The sequence below is a fragment of the Ammospiza caudacuta genome, chromosome 34 (assembly GCF_027887145.1).
Source record: "Ammospiza caudacuta isolate bAmmCau1 chromosome 34, bAmmCau1.pri, whole genome shotgun sequence".
NCBI classification, from domain to species: Eukaryota; Metazoa; Chordata; class Aves; order Passeriformes; family Passerellidae; genus Ammospiza; species Ammospiza caudacuta.
The window spans coordinates 3,001,359-3,025,700 of NC_080626.1; the positions used below are offsets into that span (position 1 = coordinate 3,001,359).

The 24,342-nt window shown below is 52.9% G+C and overlaps 2 protein-coding genes across 3 annotated transcripts; both read right to left on the minus strand.

Annotated features, from left to right (window-relative positions):
* Positions 1-69: 69 nt before the first annotated feature.
* Positions 70-14,822, minus strand: RPL18 (ribosomal protein L18). 2 transcript variants are annotated; one of them, XM_058822748.1, is made up of 7 exons: positions 14,754-14,822; positions 14,505-14,591; positions 13,595-13,702; positions 8,826-8,924; positions 5,954-6,077; positions 2,525-2,594; positions 70-197 (listed from the first exon to the last, which is right to left on the minus strand). In XM_058822748.1, exons 1-7 carry the CDS (start codon positions 14,754-14,756, stop codon positions 122-124), a joined length of 567 nt encoding a protein of 188 aa, XP_058678731.1. In that variant the 5' UTR covers positions 14,757-14,822; the 3' UTR covers positions 70-121. The 2 variants fall into 2 exon arrangements, with proteins under 2 accessions (XP_058678731.1, XP_058678732.1); XM_058822749.1 differs by lacking the exon at positions 14,754-14,822 and adding an exon at positions 14,720-14,723 and having other exon boundaries at positions 14,505-14,592.
* Positions 14,823-18,066: 3,244 nt separating this feature from the next.
* DBP (D-box binding PAR bZIP transcription factor) lies at positions 18,067-23,805 on the minus strand. The gene is given in 5 exon segments (XM_058822695.1): positions 18,067-18,144; positions 18,146-18,283; positions 20,183-20,406; positions 21,806-22,010; positions 23,611-23,805. Coding segments are annotated over 5 exon segments (840 nt in total).
* Between the last annotated feature and the right edge of the window lie 537 nt (positions 23,806-24,342).

Below are 24,342 nucleotides of genomic sequence, written 5' to 3' on the forward strand. Positions count from 1 at the left end.
TATTTTTGGGGCCATTTCAGCTTTTTTCTCAGTTTTTTTTTTGCATTTTATCACACGCAGACACGGGGGTTTGGTTTTTGGGGCGGGGGCCGCCCCTGCCCCGTTTATTTGGGGAGGGGGCTCAGTTCTTGTAGCCCCGGCTGGCGCGGCGGCCTCGGGCGCGCTCGAACTTGGGGCCCTTGGAGCGCACGTAGGGCCTGGCGAGAGAGAAAATGGGGGTGAGCGACTCAAAAAATGGGACAAAATCAGCCCAAAATGCACCCAAAATATCCCCCAAATACCCCCTAAAATGTCACTCAAACGTACCCCAAAATAAACCCAAAATGCAGCCCAAATACACACCAAAACAAACCCAAAATCTCCCCAAAAATACCCCCAAATAACCCCCAAACTAACCCAAATATTCCCCAAAATGTCCCCAAAAATACCCCAGAATGTCCCTCAAACGTACCCCAAAATAAACCCAAAATGTAGCCCAAATATACACTGAAACAAACCCAAAATCTCCCCAGAAATACCCCAGCCCACACACTAAATATTTCCCCAAAATACCCCAAAAAGCCCCCCAAATATACCCCAAAATATCTCCCCCAAACACTCCCAAATATCCCCAAAATACCACAAAGTGACCCCCAAAAAAAACCCAAAATGGTCCCCAAAAATACCCTCAAATAACCCCCAAACTAACCCAAATATTCCCCAAAATATCCCCCCAAAACACTCCCGAAAATCCCCAAAATACCACAAAGTGACCCCCAAAAATACCCCAAAATAAACCCAAAATGGTCCCCAAAAATACCCCCAAATAACCCAAATATTCCCCAAAATAAACCCGAAATGTCCCCAAAAATACCCCCAGAATAACCCCCAAAATGTCACCCAAATGTAGCCCAAAATACCCCAGAATGTCCCTCAAAAATATCCCAAAATAACCCAAATATCCCCCAAAATAACTCCAAAACATCCCCTAAAATAAACCCAAAATGTCGCCCAAAAATACCCCAAGACACACCCAAAATGTCACCCAAATGTACCCCAAAATAAACCCAAAATGTCCCCAAAAATAACCCCAAATATCCCAAAAATACGCCAAAATATTCCCCAAAAATACGACAAAATATTCCCCAAAATTACCCCAAAACAAACCCAAAATGTCCCCAAATATAACCCAAAATATCTCAGCCCACACCCCAAATATCCCCCCAAAATTACCCCAAAACACATGAAAATAACCCCAAAATAACCCCAAAATGTCCCCCCAAAATCCCCATCCCACACCCCAAAACATCCCCAAAAATTCTGTCCCAAACCCCCAAAATCCCTTAAAAAATCCAACCCCCGAAAATCCCCAATTTCCCCCCAAAATGCCCCAAACCCTCCCAGCCAAAGTCCCAAATCTGCCCCAACTGTCCCCAAATCTGCCCTAAAAAACCCCCAAAATCCCCCAAAACTGCCCCAAAATCCTCCAAACTGTGCCCCAAAATGCCCCAAACCAGCCCCAAAATCTGCCCCAACTGTCCCCAAATCTGCCCTAAAAATTCCTCAAAACTGCCCCAAAATCTGCCCCAAATTCGCCCAAAATCTGCCCCAACTGTCCCCAAATCTGCCCTAAAAAACCCCCAAAACTGCCCCAAAGTTGCCCAAAATCTGCCCCAACTGTCTCCAAATCTGCCCTAAAAATCCCCAAAATCCCCCAAAACTGCCCCAAAATCTGCCCTAAAAATCCCCCTAAACTGCCCCAAATTCGCCCAAAATATCCCCCAAAATCTGCCCCAACTGTCCCCAAATCTGCCCTAAAAAACCCCCAAAATGCCCCAAAACTGCCCCAAAATCCTCCAAACTGTGCCCCAAAATGCCCCAAATCAGCCCCAAAATGCCTCAAAAGTGCCCCAAATTCGCCCAAAATCTGCCCCAACTGTCCCCAAATCTGCCCTAAAAAACCCAAAATGCTCCAAAATCCCCCAAAATCTGCCCCAACTGTCTCCAAATCTGCCCTAAAAACCCCCAAAATACCCCCAAAATATCCCCTAAAATCTGTCCCAACTGTCTCCAAATCTGCCCTAAAAAACCCCAAAATATCCCCAAATCCCCCAAAATCTGCCCTAAAAACCTCCAAAACTGCCCCAAAATGCCCCAAATTCGCCCAAAATCTGCCCCAACTGTCCCCAAATCTGCCCTAAAAAACCCCAAAATGCTCCAAAATCCCCCAAAATCTGCCCCAACTGTCTCCAAATCTGCCCTAAAAATCCTCCGAAACTGCCCCAAAACTGCCCCAAATCTGCCCTAAAAAACCCCAAAATGTGCCCCAAAATGCCCCAAACCAGCCCCAAAATCCCCCAAAACTGCCCCAAACCAGCCCCAAAATGCCCCAAATCTGCCCCAACTGTCCCCAAATCTGCCCCAAAAAACCCCAAAATCTGCCCCAAAATAGCCCCAAACTGCCCCAAAATCTGCCCCAACGTCCCCAAATTGCCCAAATTGCCCCAATTTTGCCCCAATCGGGGCATTTCCCCCCCCGGCTCACTTGGTGTGGCTGTGGGGGGTGCCCGGCGCCTTCCCGAAGTGCCGATAGACCTCGCGCGCCTTGCGCGGCCCTGCGCGTTCGGGGGCAAAAACGGCGATTTCGGTAAAAATCAAACGGGGATTTCGGTAAAAATCAAACTGGTTACGGGAAATGGGGATTTGGGGAAGGAAAAGAGATTTTAGGGCAAAAAAATCGGGATTTTAGGGGAAAAAAAATCGGGATTTAGGGGAAAAAATCGGGATTTTAGGGCAAAAAAATCGGGATTTTAGGGAAAAACACAGGGGATTTGGGGAAAAACACACAGAGAGTTTGGGGTGAAAAATGGGGATTTTGGTAAAAAATCAAATGGGGATTTTGGTAAAAATCAAATGGGGATTTTGGTAAAAAATAAAATGGGGATTTCGGTAAAAATCAAATGGGGATTTTGGTAAAAATCAAACTGGTTACGGGAAATGGGGATTTGGGGAAGGAAAAGAGATTTTAGGGCAAAAAAATCGGGATTTTAGGGGAAAAAAATCGGGATTTTAGGGAAAAACACGGGGGATTTGGGGAAAAACACACAGAGTTTGGGGTGAAAAATGGGGATTTTGGTAAAAAATCAAATAGGGATTTTGGTAAAAAATAAAATGGGGATTTCGGTAAAAATCAAATGGGGATTTTGGTAAAAATCAAACTGGTTACGGGAAATGGGGATTTGGGGAAGGAAAAGAGATTTTAGGGCAAAAAAATCGGGATTTTAGGGGAAAAAAATCGGGATTTTAGGGAAAAACACGGGGGATTTGGGGAAAAACACACAGAGTTTGGGGTGAAAAATGGGGATTTTGGTAAAAAATCAAATAGGGATTTTGGTAAAAATGAAATGGGGATTTTGGTAAAAATAAAACTGCTCAGGGGAAATGGGAATTTGGGGAAAGAAAAGAGATCTTAGGGCAAAAAAAAATCGGGATTTCAGGGCAAAAAAAATCGGGATTTAGGGGAAAAAAATCGGGATTTTAGGGAAAAACACGGGGGATTTGGGGAAAAACACACAGAGTTTGGGGTGAAAAATGGGGATTTTGGTAAAAAATCAAATAGGGATTTTGGTAAAAATGAAATGGGGATTTTGGTAAAAATAAAACTGCTCAGGGGAAATGGGAATTTGGGGAAAGAAAAGAGATCTTAGGGCAAAAAAAAATCGGGATTTCAGGGCAAAAAAAATCGGGATTTAGGGGAAAAAAATCGGGATTTTAGGGAAAAACACGGGGGATTTGGGGAAAAACACACAGAGAGTTTGGGGTGAAAAATGGGGATTTTGGTAAAAAATCAAATGGGGATTTTGGTAAAAATCAAATGGGGATTTTGGTAAAAAATCAAATGGGGATTTTGGTAAAAAATCAAACGGGGATTTTGGTAAAAATCAAATGAGGATTTCGGTAAAAATCAAATGGGGATTTTGGTAAAAAATCAAATGGGGATTTTGGTAAAAATCAAATGGGGATTTTGGTAAAAATCAAACTGGTTACGGGAAATGGGGATTTGGGGAAGGAAAAGAGATTTTAGGGCAAAAAAATCGGGATTTTAGGGGAAAAAAATCGGGATTTTAGGGAAAAACACGGGGGATTTGGGGAAAAACACACAGAGAGTTTGGGGTGAAAAATGGGGATTTTGGTAAAAAATCAAATGGGGATTTTGATAAAAATCAAATGGGGATTTTGGTAAAAAATCAAATGGGGATTTTGGTAAAAATCAAATGGGGATTTTGGTAAAAATCAAATGGGGATTTCGGTAAAAATCAAACTGGTTACGGGAAATGGGGATTTGGGGAAGGAAAAGAGATTTTAGGGCAAAAAAATCGGGATTTTAGGGGAAAAAAAATCGGGATTTTAGGGAAAACCACAGGGGATTTGGGGAAAAAAATCAGAGTTTGGGGTGAAAAATGGGGATTTTGGTAAAAATCAAATGGGGATTTTGGTAAAAGTCAAATGGGGATTTTGGTAAAAATCAAATGAGGATTTCGGTAAAAATCAAATGGGGATTTTGGTAAAAAATAAAATGGGGATTTTGGTAAAAATCAAATGGGGATTTTGGTAAAAAATCAAACTGGTTACGGGAAATGGGGATTTGGGGAAGGAAAAGAGATTTTAGGGCAAAAAAATCGGGATTTTAGGGGAAAAAAATCGGGATTTTAGGGAAAAACACGGGGGATTTGGGGAAAAACACACAGAGAGTTTGGGGTGAAAAATGGGGATTTTGATAAAAAATCAAATGGGGATTTTGGTAAAAATCAAATGGGGATTTTGGTAAAAAATCAAATGGGGATTTTGGTAAAAAATAAAATGGGGATTTCGGTAAAAATCAAATGGGGATTTTGGTAAAAAATCAAATGGGGATTTTGGTAAAAATCAAATGGGGATTTTGGTAAAAAATCAAATGGGGATTTTGGTAAAAAATAAAATGGGGATTTCGGTAAAAATCAAATGGGGATTTTGGTAAAAAATCAAATGGGGATTTCGGTAAAAAATCAAACGGGGATTTCGGTAAAAATCAAACTGGTTACGGGAAATGGGGATTTGGGGAAGGAAAAGAGATTTTAGGGCAAAAAAATCGGGATTTTAGGGCAAAAAAAATCGGGATTTTAGGGCAAAAACACAGAAAGTTTGGGGTGAAAAATGGGGATTTTGGTAAAAATAAAACTGCTTAGGGGGAAATGGGGAATTTGGGGAAAGAAAAGAGATTTTAGGGCAAAAAAAATCGGGATTTTGGGGTGATTTTGGGGTGAATTTGGGGGGATTTTGGGGTGAATTTGGGGGGATTTTGGGGTGATTTTAGGGGGATTTTGGGGGGATTTTGGGGGATTTTGGGGGGATTTTAGGGGGGATTTTGGGGGGATTTTGGGGGGATTTGCAATTATCGTTATTTTGGGCTATTTTAAGCGATTTTCACGGGGATTTTTTTGGATTTTGGGAATTTGGGGAGGGGTCTGTGCCCACCTGAGAGCAGCACGGTGCCCTTGGGCATGACCCTGGCACTGGGGTTTGGGGGGATTTTGGGGGGAATTTGGGGGGATTTTGGGGAGATTTTAGGGTGATTTTGGGGGGGATTTTGGGGTGATTTTGGGGGGGATTTTAGGGGGATTTTGGGCGGATTTTGGGGGATTTTGGGGGGATTTTGGGGGAATTTTGGGGTGATTTGCAATTATCGTTATTTTGGGCTATTTTAACCCATTCTCACAGAGATTTTTTTGGATTTTGGGAATTTGGGGAGGGGTCTGCGCCCACCTGAGAGCAGCACGGTGCCCCTGCCCTTGGGCATGGCCCTGGCACTCGGCTTTGGGGGGATTTTGGGGGGATTTTGGGCTTATTTGCGGTTATCGTTATTTTGGGCTATTTTAAGCGATTTTCACGGGGATTTTTTTGGATTTTGGGAATTTGGGGAGGGGTCTGTGCCCACCTGAGAGCAGCACGGTGCCCTTGCCCTTGGGCGTGGCCATGGCCAGCTGGTCGAAGGTCAGGATGGAGCCCCCGGCGCGCAGGATCCGCGTGCGAGCGCCGCGCGTCACCCGCAGGGCGCAGACCTGGCAAAGGGACACAAAACCACCCCAAAATCACACAAAAACCAGCCCCAAAATGTCACAAAACCACCCAAAAATCACACAAAAAACAGCCCCAAAACGTCACAAAACTACCCCAAAAACCACCCCAAAGTCACACAAAAAACAGCCCCAAAACGTCACAAAACTACCCCAAAATCACACAAAAAACAGCCCCAAAAACCACATAAAAATAAGCCCAAAAATCAGTAAAACACACCCCAAAAACACACAAAAAAGCGCCCCAAACCCCATCCCAAATTCACACAAAAATCATTAAAAACCACCCCAAAATCACACAAAAAACCAGCCCCAAAATGTCACAAAACCACCCAAAAATCACACAAAAACCAGCCCCAAAATATCACAAAACTACCCCAAAAACCACCCCAAAATCACACAAAAAACAGCCCCAAAATACCACAAAACTACCCCAAAAACCACCCCAAAATCACACAAAAAACAGCCCCAAAATGTCACAAAACTACCCCAAAAACCACCCCGAAGTCACACAATAACCAGCCCAAAAAATCACATAAAGATAAGCCCAAAAATCAGTAAAACACACACCAAAAACACACAGAAAAAAGCCCCAAAACCCACCCCAAAGTCACACAAAAATCATTAAAAAACATCCCAAAATCACACAAAAACCAGGCCCCGACATCACTCAAGACGCCCCAAAATAAAGCAAAAATCATCCCCCAAAATCAGACACAAACACACAAAAACCGGCCCCAAAAATCAGACATAGACACCCAAAAACGTGCCAAAATAACACAACAAAAACCCTAAAAACCACCCCAAAATCACCATGAAATCACCCCCAAAATCACCCCAAAATCACCATGAAATCACCCCCAAAATCACCATGAAATCACCCCCAAAATCACCCAGAAATCATCCCAAAACCACCCCCAAAATCACACAGAAACCACCCCCAAAATCACACAGAAATCATCCCAAAACCACCCCAAAATCGCCCAGAAACCACCCCCAAATCACCCAGAAACCACCCCCAAAATCACTCAGAAATCACCCCAAAATCACCCCCAAAATCACCCAGAAATCACCCCAAAACCACCCAGAAACCACCCCCAAATCACCATGAAATCACCCCAAAATCACCATGAAATCACCCCCAAAATACCATGAAACCACCCCCAAAATCACCCAGAAACCACCCCCAAATCACCCAGAAATCACCCCAAAATCACTCAGAAATCACCCCCAAACCACCCCCAAAATCACCACGAAATCACCCCCAAAATCACCCAGAAATCACCCCCAAAACCACCCCAAATCTCCATGAAATCACCCCCAAAATCACCCAGAAATCACCCCTGAAACCCCCCGAAAATCACCCCAAAATCACCCCCAAAACCACCCTAAAAAACCCCAAATTGCCTCCAAACCCCACCGCAGCCCGAAATGTCAAAACAAACCTAAAAAATCCACAAAGTTCCCATTAAAACTCCCAAACCCTCCCCAAAATTCCTCAACTCCCATAAATGACCCAAAATCCCAAATTCCTCCCCAAACTCCCATAAAAATCCTCCAAAATTCCTCAATTTCCCCACAAATTCCTGCATAAAAATGCCCCAAAATTCCCCAAATTCCTCCCCAAACTCCCATAAAAATCCCCCAAAATTCCTCAATTTCCCCACAAATTCCCACATAAAAATGCCCCAAAATTCCCCAAATTCCTCCCCAAACTCCCATAAAAATCCTCCAAAATTCCTCAATTTCCCCACAAATTCCCGCATAAAAATTCCCCAAATTCCTCCCCAAACTCCCATAAAAATCCTCCAAAATTCTTTAATTTCCCCATAAATTCCCACAAAAATCCCCCAAAATTCCCCAAATTCCCATTAAAATCCTCCAAAATTCCTCAATTTCCCCATAAATTCCCACAAAAATCCCCCAAAATTCCCAAAATTCCCATAAAAATCCTCCAAAATTCCTCAATTTCCCCACAAATTCCTGCATAAAAATGCCCCAAAATTCCCCAAATTTCTCCCCAAACTCCCATAAAAATCCTCCAAAACTCCTCAATTTCCCCATAAACTCCTGCATAAAAACGCCCCAAAATTCCCCAAATTCCTCCCCAAACTCCCATAAAAATCCTCCAAAATTCCTCAATTTCCCCACAAATTCCTGCATAAAAATTCCCCAAATTCCTCCCCAAACTCCCATAAAAATCCTCCAAAATTCTTTAATTTCCCCATAAATTCCCACAAAAATCCCCCAAAATTCCCCAAATTCCCATTAAAATCCTCCAAAATTCCTCAATTTCCCCATAAATTCCCACAAAAATCCCCCAAAATTCCCAAAATTCCCATAAAAATCCTCCAAAATTCCTCAATTTCCCCACAAATTCCCACATAAAAATGCCCCAAAATTCCCCAAATTTCTCCCCAAACTCCCATAAAAATCCTCCAAAACTCCTCAATTTCCCCATAAACTCCTGCATAAAAACGCCCCAAAATTCCCCAAATTCCTCCCCAAACTCCCATAAAAATCCTCCAAAATTCCTCAATTTCCCCACAAATTCCCACATAAAAATTCCCCAAATTCCTCCCCAAACTCCCATAAAAATCCCCCAAAATTCCTCAATTTCCCCACAAATTCCCGCATAAAAACGCCCCAAAATTCCCCAAATTCCTCCCCAAAGCGCCCCAAAAGCCGCGGATTTCGCGGATTTGCCCAAATCCCGGGGATTTTGCCCCAGACCTTGAGCTTGGGCACGTCCTGGATGCGAACGTCGTCCGTGACCGTCCCGACCACCACGGCCGTGCGCTCGGCGCGGCCCGGCTTGCGCATCATGCGGATCTGGGAAAACACCCAAAATGGGGGAAATCACCCCAAAATCCCGGGAAAAACACCCAAAATGCAGTGAGAAAACAGGCAAAATCTCTGTGAGAAAATAGCCCAAAATCCCAGGAAAAACACCCAAAATGCAGCGAGAAAATAGCCCAAAATCCCAAGAAAAACACACAAAAAATCCCGGGAAAAACACCCAAAAATCCCGGGAAAAACACCCAAAATGCAGTGAGAAAACAGCCCAAAATCCCAAGAAAAACACCCAAAAAATCCCGGGAAAAACACCCAAAATCCCAGGAAAAACACCCAAAATGCAGTGAGAAAACAGGCAAAACCTCTGTGAGAAAACAGCCCAAAATCCCAGGAAAAACACCCAAAAATTGCAGAGAAAAACACCCAAAATGCAGCGAGAAAATAGCCCAAAATCCCAAGAAAAACACACAAAAAATCCCGGGAAAAACACCCAAAAATCCCGGGAAAAACACCCAAAATGCAGTGAGAAAACAGCCCCGGCTTGCGCATCATGCGGATCTGGGGAGAACAACCCAAAATGGGGGAAATCACCCCAAAATCCCGGGAAAAACACCCAAAATGGGGGAAATCACCCCAAAATCCCAGGAAAAACACCCAAAATGCACTGAGAAAATAGGCAAAACCTCTGTGAGAAAATAGCCCAAAATCCCAGGAAAAACACCCAAAAATTCCGGGAAAAACACCCAAAAATTGCAGGGAAAACACCCAAAATGCAGTGAGAAAACAGCCCAAAATCCCAGGAAAAACACCCAAAATGCAGTGAGAAAACAGCCCCGGCTTGCGCATCATGCGGATCTGGGAAAACACCCAAAATGGGGGAAATCACCCTAAAATACAGAGAGGAATGGCCTAAAAATTAGGGAGGAAATAGCCCAAAATCCCGGGAAAAACGCCCAAAAATTGCAGGGAAAAACAGCCAAAAATTGCAGGGAAAAACACCCAAAAAATCCCGGGAAAAACACCCAAAAAATCAGGGAGAAAACACCCAAAAATTCCGTGAGAAAACAGGCAAAAGCTCTGTGAGAAAATAGCCCAGAATCCCGGGGAAAACACCCAAAAATCCCGGGAAAAACACCCAAAAATTGCAGGGAAAAACACCCAAAATGCAGTGAGAAAACAGCCCAAAATCCCAGGAAAAACACACAAAAAATCCCGGGAAAAACACCCAAAAATCCCGGGAAAAACACCCAAAAATCCCGGGAAAAAAACCCAAAATCCCGGGAAAAACACCCAAAAATCCCGGGAAAAACACCCAAAAAAATCCCGGGAAAAACCCCCAAAATCCCAGGAAAAACACCCCAAAATCCCGGGAAAAAAACCCAAAATCGCGGGAAAAACTCCCAAAATCCAGTGAGAAAACAGGCAAAACCTCTGTGACAAAATAGCCCAAAATCCCAGGAAAAACACCCAAAAATCCCGGGAAAAACACCCAAAAAAATCCCAGGAAAAACACCCAAAAATCCCGGGAAAAACACCCAAAAATCCCGGGAAAAAACCCCAAAATCGCGGGAAAAACTCCCAAAATGCAGTGAGAAAACAGGCAAAATCTCTGTGAGAAAATATCCAAAATCCCAGGAAAAACACCCAAAAAATCCCGGGAAAAACACCCAAAAAAATCCCGGGAAAAACACCCCAAAATCCCAGGAAAAACACCCAAAAATCCCGGGAAAAACACCCAAAATCCAGTGAGAAAACAGGCAAAACCTCTGTGAGAAAATATCCAAAATCCCAGAAAAAACACCCAAAAAATCCCAGGAAAAACACCCAAAATCCCGGGAAAAACACCCCAAAATCCCAGGAAAAACACCCAAAAATCCCGGGAAAAACACCCAAAAAATCCCGGGAAAAGCACCCAAAAATCCAGTGAGAAAACAGGCAAAAACTCTGTGAGAATATAGCCCAAAATCCCGGGAAAAACACCCAAAAATCCCGGGAAAAACACCCAAAAAAATCCCGGGAAAAACACCCAAAAATCCCGGGAAAAACACCCAAAAATCCCGGGAAAAAACCCCAAAAATCCCGGGAAAAAACCCCAAAATCGCGGGAAAAACTCCCAAAATGCAGTGAGAAAACAGGCAAAATCTCTGTGAGAAAATATCCAAAATCCCAGGAAAAACACCCAAAAAATCCCGGGAAAAACACCCAAAAAAATCCCGGGAAAAACACCCCAAAATCCCAGGAAAAACACCCAAAAATCCCGGGAAAAACACCCAAAAATCCCGGGAAAAACACCCAAAAATCCCGGGAAAAACACCCAAAAATCCCGGGAAAAACACCCAAAATCGCGGGAAAAACACCCAAAATCCAGTGAGAAAACAGGCAAAAACTCTGTGAGAATATAGCCCAAAATCCCGGGAAAAACACCCAAAAATCCCGGGAAAAACACCCAAAAATCCCGGGAAAAACACCCAAAATCGCGGGAAAAACACCCAAAATCCAGTGAGAAAACAGGCAAAATCTCTGTGAGAAAATATCCAAAATCCCAGGAAAAACACCCAAAAAATCCCAGGAAAAACACCCAAAAATCCCGGGAAAAACCCCCAAAAATTGCAGGGAAAAACACCCAAAATCCCGGGAAAAACACCCAAAAAATCAGGGAGAAAACGGCCAAAAATCCTGGGATATTTCGGAGGATTTGGGGCAGATTTTTGGGGTTTTGGGTGATTTTTTGGGATAATTTTGTTGGTTTTGGGGTCTCACCAGGCAGGACAGGTCCCCGAGTGATTTTTTGGGGTAAATTCGGGGATTTTTGGGGTAAATTCGGGGATTTTTGGGTTTCACCAGGCGGGACGGAGCCAGCGGGGGCCGCCTGGATGGGATTTTGGGGCTGTTTCAGGTGATTTTTTTGGGGTTATTTTTGGGGTTTTTGGGGCTCTCCAGGCAGGGACGGGTGGGTGACATTTTGGGGACATTTTTGGGGTGATTTTCGGGGATTTTGGGGCTGTTTTAGGTGATTTTTTGGGGTTATTTTTGGGGTTTTTGGTTTTAGGTGATTTTTTGGGGTTATTTTTGGGGCTCTCCAGGCAGGGACGGGTGGGTGACATTTTGGGGATATTTTTGGGGTGATTTTAGGGGATTTTGGGGCTGTTTTAGGTGATTTTTGGGGTTATTTTTGGGGTTTTTGGGGCTCTCCAGGCAGGGACGGGTGGGTGACATTTTGGGGATGTTTTTGGGGTAAATTCGGGGATTTTTGGGGTGATTTTCGGGGATTTTGGGGCTGTTTCAGGAGATTTTTTGGGGTTATTTTTGGGGGTTTTTGGGGCTCTCCAGACGGGCATATTTTTGGGGTGACATTTTGGGGAGATTTTTGGGGTTATTTTTGGGGTTTTTGGTTTTAGGTGATTTTTTGGGGTTATTTTTGGGGTTTTTGGGGCTCTCCAGGCAGGGACGGGTGGGTGACATTTTGGGGATATTTTTGGGGTGATTTTAGGGGATTTTGGGGCTGTTTCAGGTGATTTTTTGGGGTTATTTTTGGGGTTCTCCAGGCAGGGACGGGTGGGTGACATTTTGGGGATGTTTTTGGGGTAAATTCGGGGATTTTTTGGGGTAAATACGGGGATTTTTTGGGGTAAATTCGGGGAGTTTTTGGGGTAAATTCGGGGATTTTTGGGGTGATTTTAGGGGATTTTGGGGCTGTTTCAGGTGATTTTTTGGGGTTATTTTTGGGGTTTTTGGGGCTCTCCAGGCAGGGACGGGTGGGTGACATTTCGGGGACGTTTTTGGGGTGATTTTCGGGGATTTTGGGGCTGTTTTAGGTGATTTTTTGGGGTTATTTTTGGGGGTTTTTGGTTTTAGGTGATTTTTTAGGGGTTATTTTTGGGGTTTTTGGGGCTCTCCAGGCGGGGACGGGTGGGTGACATTTTGGGGATGTTTTTGGGGTAAATTCGGGGATTTTTGGGGTAAATTCGGGGATTTTTTGGGGTAAATTCGGGGATTTTGGGGCTGTTTTAGGTGATTTTTTTGGGGTTATTTTTGGGGTTATTTTTGGGGCTCTCCAGGCAGGGACGGGTGGGTGACATTTTGGGGATGTTTTTGGGGTAAATTCGGGGATTTTTGGGGTGATTTTCGGGGATTTTGGGGCTGTTTCAGGAGATTTTTTGGGGTTATTTTTGGGGGTTTTTGTGGCTCTCCAGACGGGCATATTTTTGGGGTGACATTTTGGGGATATTTTTGGGGTTATTTTTGGGGTTTTTGGTTTTAGGTGATTTTTTGGGGTTATTTTTGGGGTTTTTGGGGCTCTCCAGGCAGGGACGGGTGGGTGACATTTTGGGGATGTTTTTGGGGTAAATTCGGGGATTTTTTGGGGTAAATTCGGGGAGTTTTTGGGGTAAATTCGGGGATTTTTTGGGGTAAATTCGGGGATTTTTGGGGTGATTTTAGGGGATTTTGGGGCTGTTTCAGGTGATTTTTTTGGGGTTATTTTTGGGGTTTTTGGGGCTCTCCAGGCAGGGACGGGTGGGTGACATTTTGGGGATGTTTTTGGGGTAAATTCGGGGATTTTTGGGGTGATTTTAGGGGATTTTGGGGCTGTTTCAGGTGATTTTTTTGGGGTTATTTTTGGGGTTTTTGGGGCTCTCCAGGCGGGGACGGGTGGGTGACATTTTGGGGAGATTTTTGGGGTGATTTTCGGGGATTTTGGGTCTCACCAGGCGGGACAAAGCCAGCGGGGGCCGGTTGGAGCGGCTCATGAAGAGGCGTTTGAGCACCACGCGGTTGAACGGGGCGTTGGTGCGGCGGGCCAGGAACCGGTACAGCTGGAAATGGGATAAAAACCCGTGAAATCGGGAAAAAAACGGGGAAAAAAGGGGAAAAAACGGGGAAAAAAGGGGAAAAAACGGGGAAAAAACGGGATGGGAACGGGAAAAACCGGGATGGGAATGGGGGAAACCGGGAAAAACCGGGGAAATTGGGAAAGAGCAGTGGGAAAAGGGAACAGCGCGTGAAAACCGAAGGAAATCAGGGAAAACCGGGAAAATCGGGAAAAACAGGGAGAAAACGGGAATAAAGAGGAATAAACAGGGACAAAACGGAGAGAAAACCGGGAATAACGGGGAGAAAATGGGAATGAGAAGGTTTTCCCGGGAGAAAGAGGAATAAACAGGGACAAAACCGAGAGAAAACCGGGAGAGATCGGGAAAAGCCGAGGGGAACCGTGAAAATTTCGGGAAAAACCGGAGAAAACAGGGAGAAATCGGGAAAAACCAGAAAAAAAACCAGAGGAAACCGGGAGGAACCGGGGAAAATCGGGAAAAACCGGGGGGAACCGTGAAAAATCGGCGAAAAAACGGCGGAAATTTGGGATAACTTGCAGAAGGCGGGGGGAAACCGAGAAAACCGGGACAAACCGGGGGAAGTGGGGACGAAGGAAAGGGAAGAGCTGGGGCTGGGGCAGGGACGCGGGACCGGCCCGGAGAGCGCGAGGGGAACCGGGACGGAGCGGGAGTACCGGGAGTACCGGGAGTACCGGGAGTACCGGGGCCGCGTTTGCCCCGGGCTCCATCCAGGGTTGGATCCCGGCCGAACCGGGCCCGGTACCGGTGTCCCGGCCCTGCTCACCTTGACGAGCAGGCGCAGGTAGATGTCCTGGCTCTTGGGCTCCTTCCGCCGCACCTTGCGGTCCTTGTCATGGCGGATGTCGATGCCCTGAGGCGACACCGGGCCCGGTCATGGCGGGGGCCGCGCCGGCCATCGCCGCCCCCTGAGCCCTCCCGGACCCTCCCGAGCCTCCCCTGAGCCCTCCCCGGGCCCTCCCCGGGCCGTCCCGGCCGCGGATGGCGGCGGATTCGGGAACGCGGCCGGACCCACCATGGCGGCGGCGCTGGAGAGGGGTGGCGGCGGGAGCGCGCGGGGGGTTATGGGAGAGCGGAGCCGCTTCCGGTGCGCGCCGGAAGTGCGCGCGGGCCGCTCTACCCCCAGCGCTCTATGGCGCTGGAGGACCGAGCCCGTTGGGACTCCGCCGGATCCTTAATGAGCGCCGTTAATTAGCGGGAGGGGAAGGAGGGCGCGCGGGTAATTAGCGCTGTTAATTAGGGGCGGCACCGCTGCGTCCTGCGGCAAAACGCGTGGCTTCTCTTGGCAAAAACGAGCGTGCCCTGAACCACCATAGCGGCCGCGGGCGGGCGTTGCCATGGCTACGGCGCTGCCATTGCCTGAACCCCGTCTTGAAGATGGCGCCGCGGCGGCTTCACCCCCATTGCTCCTAATGACGGCGCTGCCCTTAACAAAGATGGCGGACGCAACAAGGCCTCCTATTGGCTGCGCTCGGCGGGGCGGCGGCTCCTGATTGGCTGGGAGGGAGAGGGGCGGGGAAAGCGGCCGGCTCAGGGGTCATACGGGGACGGGGCGACAATGGGGGGACAGGGGGACCCCAAGGGCCCGGATTTGGGTGATTTGGGGATTTTTGGGGCTCCCGAAGGGAATTTGGGGTCCCCCCCCTTTCTCTGTGCAATAAAACCACACCTTGGAGCGACCCCGAGTTTTTTGGGGGGGGTCTTGGGCCCCTCTCCCCTTCCCAAGTGCTCCCAGTTTCCCCCCCAGTGCTCCCAGTTCAGGCGCAATTTTTTTTTTGATAATTTTTTTTTTTTGTTATTTTTTACATTTTAATTCTGTACAAAAACCCCTCTCCCCCCCCCCAGAATCCCTCGTGCTGGGGGAGGGGCGGTAAAGTGGTCAAAGTGCCGGGGGGGGGGGGTGTGGGGGGGTGTGGGGGAGGGGCAGGGAGATTCGGGGGAGGGGCGATGGGGGCGCCCCTCCCCCCACCCCAGTAACGCTACTGGCCTGAACTGGGAATGGTCACTGGGGGAGGGGCGGGGGGGGGGGGGGGGGTGAGACCCCCGGCACCCCCCCCCCCAGAATTTGTGCTTTGATCCAACCCCGGGGGGGGCTGGGAATAAATAGGGGGCGAGGGGGGGGGGGCGGGGGTCCCAAAATTTGGGAACTGGGGGGGGGAAGGGGCTGCTGGGTCCCGGTTCTGGGTCTGGTGATGGGTCCTGGTTCTGGATCCCAATTCTGGAGCTGGATCCCAGTTCTAGGTCTTGGTTCTGGATCCCATCTCTGGTTCTGGATCCCGGTTCTGGATCCCATCACTGGATCTGGTTCTGGATCCTGCATCCCATCACTGCATCTGATTCTGGATCCCAGGTCTGGGTTCTGGATCTGGATCCCATCACTGGATCTGGTTCTGGATCCCAGTTCTGGGTCCTGGTTCTGGATCCCATCACTGGGTCTTGTTCTGGATCCTGGTTCTGGATCCCAGTTCTGGGCTCTGGATCTGGATCCCAGGTCTGGGTTCTGGTTCCCATCACTGGATCTGGTTCTGGATCCCGGTTCTGGGTCTGGATCCCATCACTGGATCTGGTTCTGGATCCCGGTTCTGGGTTCTGGTTCCCATCACTGGATCTGGTTCTGGATCCCGGTTCTGGGTTCTGGGTCTGGATCCCATCACTGGATCTGGTTCTGGATCCCGATTCTGGGTCCTGGTTCTGGATCCCATCACGAGGTCCTGGCTCTGGATCCTGGTGCTGGATGTTCTCGCTCGGTCCTGGTTCTGGATCCCATCACGGGGTCCCGGTGCTGGATCTTCTCGCTGGGTCCCATCACTGGATCTGGTTCTGGATCCCATCGCTGGCTCCTGGTGCTGGATCCCAGTTCCGGGTCCCGGTTCTGGATCCCATCACTGGATCTGGTTCTGGATCCCATCACGGGGTCCCGGTGCTGGATCTTCTCGCTGGGTCCCATCGCTGGATCTGGTTCTGGATCCCAATGCTGAATCCTGGTGCTGGATCCCAGTTCCGGGTCCCGGTTCCGGATCCAGCGCCCGCTCCCGGTGCCGCGTTCCGGATCCAGCGGGGATCCCGCGTTCCTGGAGCCCCTGGAGCTGCCCCAAACCTCCCCAAGCCGTCCCCAGATTCATCCGCGCAGTCCTGGGACCACCTGGAGCTGCCCCAAACCCGCCGGGTGTCTCAGCTCTGTCCGTGCTGAGCCTCGCACCCGTGCAGGATGGCACGGAACCGCTGCGGCTGTCCTGGGTCACTCCTGGGGCTGTCCTGGGGCTGTCCTGGGTCACTCCTGGGGCTGTCCTGGGTCATTCCTGGAGCACCTGGGGCTGTCCTGGGTCACTCCTGGGGCTGTCCTGGGGCTGTTCTGGGTCACTCCTGGGGCTGTCCTGGGTCACTCCTGGAGCACCTGGGGCTGTCCTGGGTCACTCCTGGGGCTGTCCTGGGGCTGTCCTGGGTCACTCCTGGGGCTGTCCTGGGTCACTCCTGGGGCTGTCCTGGGTCACTCCTGGGTCACTCCTGGAGCACCTGGGTCACTCCTGGGTCACTCGTGGAGCACCTGGGGCTGTTCTGGATCACTCCTGGGTCACTCCTGCACCACCTGGGGCTGTCCTGGGTCACTCCTGCAGCACCTGGGGCTGTTCTGGGTCACTCCTGGAGCACCTGGGGCTGTCCTGGGTCACTCCTGGAGCACCTGGGGCTGTCCTGGGTCACTCCTGGGTCACTCCTGGAGCACCTGGGGCTGTCCTGGGTCACTCCTGCAGCACCTGGGGCTGTCCTGGGTCACTCCTGGAGCACCTGGGGCTGTTCTGGATCACTCCTGGGTCACTCCTGCAGCACCTGGGGCTGTCCTGGGTCACTCCTGGAGCACCTGGGGCTGTCCTGGGTCACTCCTGGGTCACTCCTGGAGCACCTGGGGCTGTTCTGGGTCACTCCTGGGTCACTCGTGGAGCACCTGGGGCTGTTCTGGATCACTCCTGGGTCACTCCTGGAGCACCTGGGTCACTCCTGGGTCACTCCTGCAGCACCTGGGGCTGTTCTGGGTCACTCCTGCAGCACCTGGGTCACTCCTGGGTCACTCCTGCAGCACCTGGGGCTGTTCTGGGTCACTCCTGGGTCACTCCTGGAGCACCTGGGACCATCTCAAACCCCTCCAGGACGATCCAAATAATCCCAAAGCCCCCCAAAATGACCCCAAGCCCCTCAGATCCGTCCGTGCCGAGCCTCGTATCTCCGCAGGATCGCCCGGAATCTTTGCAGCTCCCGCCGCCGCCTCCACCCCACGCGCGGCGTTCTCCCGCTCCAGGAACGACCCAAAACCGCCCAAAACGACCCCAAACCCCTCAGATCTGTCCGTGCTGAGCCTCGTAGCGAGCCAGAATGGCACGGAACCTTTGCAGCTCCCGCCGCGCCGCCGCCACCCTCGACCCTCAGAGCCGCGTTCTCGCGCTCCAGGAACGCCGCCCGCACCGAGATCTGGTTCTCCTTGAGGCGCCGCGCGTCCCGCGAGCGCTTGGCGGCCGCGTTGTTCCGGGAGCGGCGGCTCCAGTACTTCTCATCCTGCCAGAAACGGGGGGGACGGTGAGGGGACGGTGAGCGGAAAGTGAGGGGACGGTGAGGGGACGGTGAGGGGGCGGTGAGGGGGCGGTGAGGGGAAAGTGAGGGGAAAGTGAGGGGGCGGCGAGGGGAAGGTGAGGGGACGGTGAGGGGACGGTGAGGGGAAAGTGAGGGGAAGGTGAGGGAACGGTGAGGGGGCGATGAGAGGACGGTGAGGGGAAGGTGAGGGAACGGTGAGGGGACGGTGAGGGGACGGTGAGGGGAAGGTGAGGGGAAGGTGAGGGGGCGGTGAGGGGACGGCAAGGGGACGGTGAGGGGACGGTGAGGGGACGGTGAGGGGAAAATGAGGGGACGGTGAGGGGAAGGTGAGGGGACGGTGAGGGGAAAGTGAGGGGACGGTGAGGGGAAGGTGAGGGGAAGGTGAGGGGACGGTGAGGGAACGGCGAGGGGAAAATGAGGGGACGGTGAGGGAACGGTGAGGGGACGGTGAGGGGAAGGTGAGGGGACGGTGAGGGGAAGGTGAGGGGAAAGTGAGGGGGCGGTGAGGGGAAAGTGAGGGGACGGTGAGGGGACGGTGAGGTGACAGCGAGGGGACGGTGAGGGGAAAGTGAGGGGGCGGCGAGGGGAAGGTGAGGGGACGGTGAGGGGGCGGTGAGGGGAAGGTGAGGGGAAAGTGAGGGGACGGTGAGGGGACGGTGAGGGGACAGCGAGGGGACGGTGAGGGGACGGTGAGGGGACAGTGAGGGGACGGCGAGGGGACGGCGAGGGGAAGGTGAGGGGACGGTGAGGGGAAAGTGAGGGGACGGTGAGGGGGCGGTGAGGGGAAAATGAGGGGACGGTGAGGGGGCGATGAGAGGACGGTGAGGGGAAGGTGAGGGGACGGTGAGGGGACGGTGAGGGGAAAGTGAGGGGATGGTGAAAGGACGGTGAGGGGACGGCGAGGGGACGGCGAGGGGACAGTGAGGGGACAGTGAGGGACGTTGGGAACACCCCGGGACACGGGATGGACACGGGGACAGGGATGGACACAGGGGATGGACACAGGAAATGGCTCAGGGACAGGGGACAGTGAGGGGACATTGGGGGACCCAGGGAACATCGGGGATGGTCAGGGAACAGGGATGGACGCAGGGACGGACACAGGGACAGGAATGGACAGAGGGACAAGGAATGGACACAGGGATGGACACAGGGATGGACACAGGGACAGGGGATGGACACAGGGATGCACACAAGGATGGACACAGGGATGGACACAGGGATGGACACAGGGACAGGGGACGGACACAGGGATGCACACAGGGATGGACACAGGGATGGACACAGGGATGGACACAGGGACAGGGGATGGACACAGGGATGCACACAAGGATGGACACAGGGATGGACACAGGGATGGACACAGGGACAGGAGTGGACACAGGGATGCACACAGGGATGGACACAGGGATGGACACAGGGACAGGGACGGACACAGGGATGGACACAGGGATGGACACAGGGATGGACACAGGGACAGGGGATGGACACAGGGATGCACACAGGGATGGACACAGGGATGGACACAGGGACAGGGGACGGACACAGGGACAGGAGTGGACACAGGGATGCACACATGGACGGACACAGGGATGGACACAGGGATGGACACAGGGATGGACACAGGGATGGACACAGGGATGGACCACAGGGATGGACACAGGGACAGGGACGGACAATGGGGAATGGCTCAGGGGACGGTGGGGACAGAAGGGAACGGCCATGGGGAATGACCCCAAGGGACAATCCCAAAAACTGCCCCAAAATCCCCAAAACTCGCCCAATATCCCCCAAAACTCCCCCCAAAATCCCCCCGACCTTCCCGAGACCCCCCAAATTCGGGGTGCGTATTCCTGTCCCCACCTTCTGCTCGTCGGGCACGTGCACCTTGCGCGCCTTGCGGGCCATGGGCTGCGGCCGCAGCTCCTCCTGCGAGAACCGGAGCCGCCGGGGGTCCAGCGGGCCCCCCCCGGCACCGGCACCGGGACCCCCCCCCGGGGGCAGCACCGGGAACCCCCCCCGGGACCGGGACCCCCCCCCCAGCGGCTCCGCTTCGGCCTCCGGGGGGGCCCGGGGGGGGCCCGGGGCTGTGGGGCAGGGAGGGAGGGAAGGGGTTAATGGGGTGGTGACCCCCTCCCCAATTGCCAGTGACCCCCCCTCCCCAATCCCTGCTACCCCCCTCAATTCCCTTTGCCCCTCTCCCCAATTCCATCTGTCCCCCCCCCCCCCAAATTCCCATTATCCCCCTCCCCCAATTTCCCCTCCCCGATTCCCTTTGTACCCCCCTCAATTCCCTTTGCCCCTCTCCCCCAATTCCTTCCCCCCCCATTCCTGTTACCCCCTCCCCAATTCCCTTCGTACCCCCCAAAACTCCCATTGCCCCCTCCCCAATTCCATCTGTCCCCCCCCCCCCCAAACTCCCATTATCCCCCTCCCCAATTTCCCCTCCCCGATTCCCTTTGTACCCCCCAAAATTCCCATTGCCCCCTCCCCAATTCCCATTGCCCCAATTTATTCCCATTGCCCCCCTTCCCCAGTTCCCATTGCCCCCCATTATTCCCGTTGCACCCTCCCCCATTTATTACCATTGCCCCCCCTCCCCATTATTCCTGCTGCCCCCTCCCCAATTATTACCGTTGCCCCCATCCCCAATTATTACCATTGCCCCCCCAATCATTCCCGTTGCCCCCTCCCCAATTATTACCATTGCCCCCCATTATTCCCATTGCCCCCTCCCCAATCATTCCCGTTGTCCCCTCCCCATTATTCCCGCTGTCCCCTCCCCAATCATTCCCGTTGCCCCCTCCCCATTATTCCCGCTGCCCCCTCCCCATTATTCCCGCTGTCCCCTCCCCAATTATTACCGTTGCCCCCCTCCCCATTATTCCCATTGCCCCCTCCCCAATTATTACCATTGCCCCCCATTATTCCTGTTGCCCCCTCCCCATCATTCCCTTTGCCCCCCATTATTGCCGTTGCCCCCTCCCCATTATTGCCGCTGCCCCCTCCCCAGTCATTCCCGTTTCCCCCCTCCCCATCATTCCCGCTGCCCCCTCCCCATTATTCCCGTTGCCCCCTCCCCAATTATTACCATTGCCCCCTCCCCAATCATTCCCGTTGTCCCCTCCCCATTATTCCCGCTGCCCCCCTCCCCATTATTCCCGTTGCCCCCCTCCCCATTAATTCCCATTGCCCCCTCCCCATTATTCCCGCTGCCCCCTCCCCATCATTCCCGCTGCCCCCCATTATTCCCCGCTGCCCCCTCCCCATTATTCCCGCTGCCCCCTCCCCATCATTCCCGTTGCCCCCTCCCCAATCATTCCCGGTTGCCCCCTCCCCAATCATTCCCGTTGCCCCCTCCCAATCATTCCCGCTGCCCCCTCCCCATTATTCCCATTGCCCCCTCCCCATTATTCCTGCTGCCCCCTCCCCATTATTCCCATTGCCCCCGTCCCATCATTCCCGCTGCCCCCTCCCCATGGTTACCGGGCGCCCTCTCGTGGGGCTGGGGGCTCCGGGCCGGGGGTCGGGGGGCTGGGGGGGGCAGCCCGTGCTCCCTCAGGAACTCGTCCAGGTCCACGTACTCCAGGTCGGGACCCCCGCCCACAATTGGGGCTGGGGGCCGCTCCCAGGGCGGGGGGGGCGCCCCCAGGAAACCCCCCCGGGATCCGCCGGCTCGTCCATTCCTGAACTGGGGAGGGGGCGCCGGGAATTGGGGAGGGGGCAACGGGAATTGGGACCCCCACCCCCCCCCCAAAAAAGGCTTCATGGAGCCCCCAAAATCACCCCCAGGATCCCCCCCCTCAAATGCCCCAAATTCTGCTCAAAATGCCCCAAATTTTTGCCCCAAATCCTTCCCCTAAAATGCCCCAAATCCCCTTCCCCAAATATCCCAATTCTGCCCAAAACGCCCCAAATCCTCCCCCCAAAAAAGGCCCCAAATTCAACCCAAAATGGCCAAAATGCCCCCTCAAAAAATACCCCAAATCCCTCCCCAAAACCGCCTCGAATTTCACTCAAAACGCCCCAAATCTTTCCACTAAAACGCCCCAGATCCCCTTCCCCAAAAATGTCCCAATTCCAGCCAAAATACCCCAAATCCCCCTCCCAAAGTGCCCTAAATTCTACTCAAAACGCCCCAAAATCTCCCCAAAATCTCCCAATTCCCTTCCCCAAAATGCCCCAAACTGCCCCCAAACCCCCTCCCCAAATTGCCCAATTCCACCCAAAACCCCCCCAAATTTTCCCAAAAATTGCCCCAAGTCCCCCAAAATCCCCCAAATCCCCCTCCCCAAAATACCTCACATTTTCCCGCTGGAACGCCCCAAACCCCTTCCCCCAAAATGCCCCAAACTCCCCCAAACCCCTCCCCAAATTGCCCCAATTCCACCCAAAATCCCCCAAATTTTTCCCGAAATTCCCCAAATCCCCCCCCCAGCCCCTCCCCCCCCCCCCCGGGGGTCGCCGCCCCCCTCCCCAAAACCGCGGCACGTGACCCCCCCACGTGACCCGACCCCCCCCCCCCGCCCCCCCGGCCACACGTGACACGGGAAGGGGAGGGGCCGGGGGGGGCGGAACCCGCGCGCGCACGTGCGGCGGTCACGTGGGGGGATCCCCCGCCCCCACGTGCGGCCTCACCTCGCGTGACCCCCCCGGGAAATGGGGGAGGGGCTCTCGGGGGACACCGGGACGGCCCCGCCCCTCCCCCGTCCCCGGTACCGGGCCCGGTTCGTGTCACCCCCACCCGGTCCCGGTGCTTCCCCCCCCCCCCCCCCCCCCGGTATCCCCGGTCCCGGCTGGTGTCACCATCCCCGTCCCGGTGTCCCCAGTCCCGGTGTCCCCCCCCTGTTCCCGGTCCGGTCCCGGTGTCTCCATCCCGTCCCGGTGTCCCCCCCTGTTCCCGGTCCCGGTCCCGGTGTCCCCTCCTCGGGTCCCCGTTCAGGTCCCGGTGTCCCTGATCCGTCCCTCGCGCTCTGGTCGGGTCTCGGTCCGGTCCCCACCTGTCCCGGTTCCCCCCCGGTTCCGGTGTCCTCGGTCCCGGTCCTGTGCCGGTGTCTCCCCCCAGTCCCCAGCCCCGGTGTTTCCGGTCCGGTCCCCACCTGTCCCGATCCGGTCCCGGTCCTGTCCCCCTAAACCCGGTTCGGTCCCGGTCCCGTTGTGCCCCCCGCTTCTGGTCCCGGTCCGTTCCCCGCCTGTCCCGGTTCCCTCCCCGGTCCCGGTGTCCCCGGTCCGGTTCCGGTGTCCCCCCGTGTCCCCCCCAGTCCCGGTTCCGGTCCCGCTCCGTTCCCCACCTGTCCCGGTTCGGTCCCGGTTCGGTCCCGGTTCCTCGGCCCGAGCCCCGCGGGGGCGCTGCGCCCGTGAGAGGGCGTAGCCTCACGTGGCCCCGCCCCTCCTCGCCACCAGCCAATCACTGCTAGTTCTCTCAGCAAGCCACGCCTCTCAAAAAATAAACCCCGCCCTCCCCGCGCACGCTGCGCGCCTCCCATTGGTCGGTACCGCCTCAAGCCACGCCTCCGAAAGTGGCAAAAGCTCCGCCCCTGCACGAAGCGGAAAAAGGCTCCGCCCCCTCAGTGCGGCCACGCCCCTAAGGTTGAGCTCAGCCAATGGGCGCGCGTAAGGCGTGGCCGCGGTCAGGCGGCGCGGCCATGCGGGGGGGCGTGGCCTGACCTACATTGGGCCAATGGCGAAGAGCGCGAGGGGCGGGGCCTGACCCAGTTTTGGCCAATTGGGAAAGGGCGGGGCCGGAGGGCGTGGCCTGGAGCACGCGGGACCGCACGTGCGGGGCGCTCTTAAAGGGGCCGCGCTCTGAAATGTCGGCAAAGAGGAGGGGGCACCACTAGCGACCCCCCCTCGCTCCTGAGGGATTCCCCGCACCCCCAGTGACGTAACAAACACCCCGACCCTTCCCCAAATTCATCCCCCCCCGATGTTTTTAAAAGGGCGCGGCCAGGTCCGCTCCCGCGGCTCTGATTGGTCCCGAGTCCTCCCCTCACTCAGGGCCGCCATCTTTGCTGAGGGCAGCC

Excerpts from the sequence above, each read along its gene's own strand:
- RPL18 (XM_058822748.1), bottom strand. Across the intron at positions 13,703-14,504 it reads ACCTGCGCCTGCTCGTCAAG|CTGTACCGGTTCCTGGCCCG; the intron begins GTGAGCAGGGCC and ends TCCCATTTCCAG. Across the intron at positions 198-2,524 it reads ACCCCCCACAGCCACACCAA|GCCCTACGTGCGCTCCAAGG; the intron begins GTGAGCCGGGGG and ends CTCTCTCGCCAG.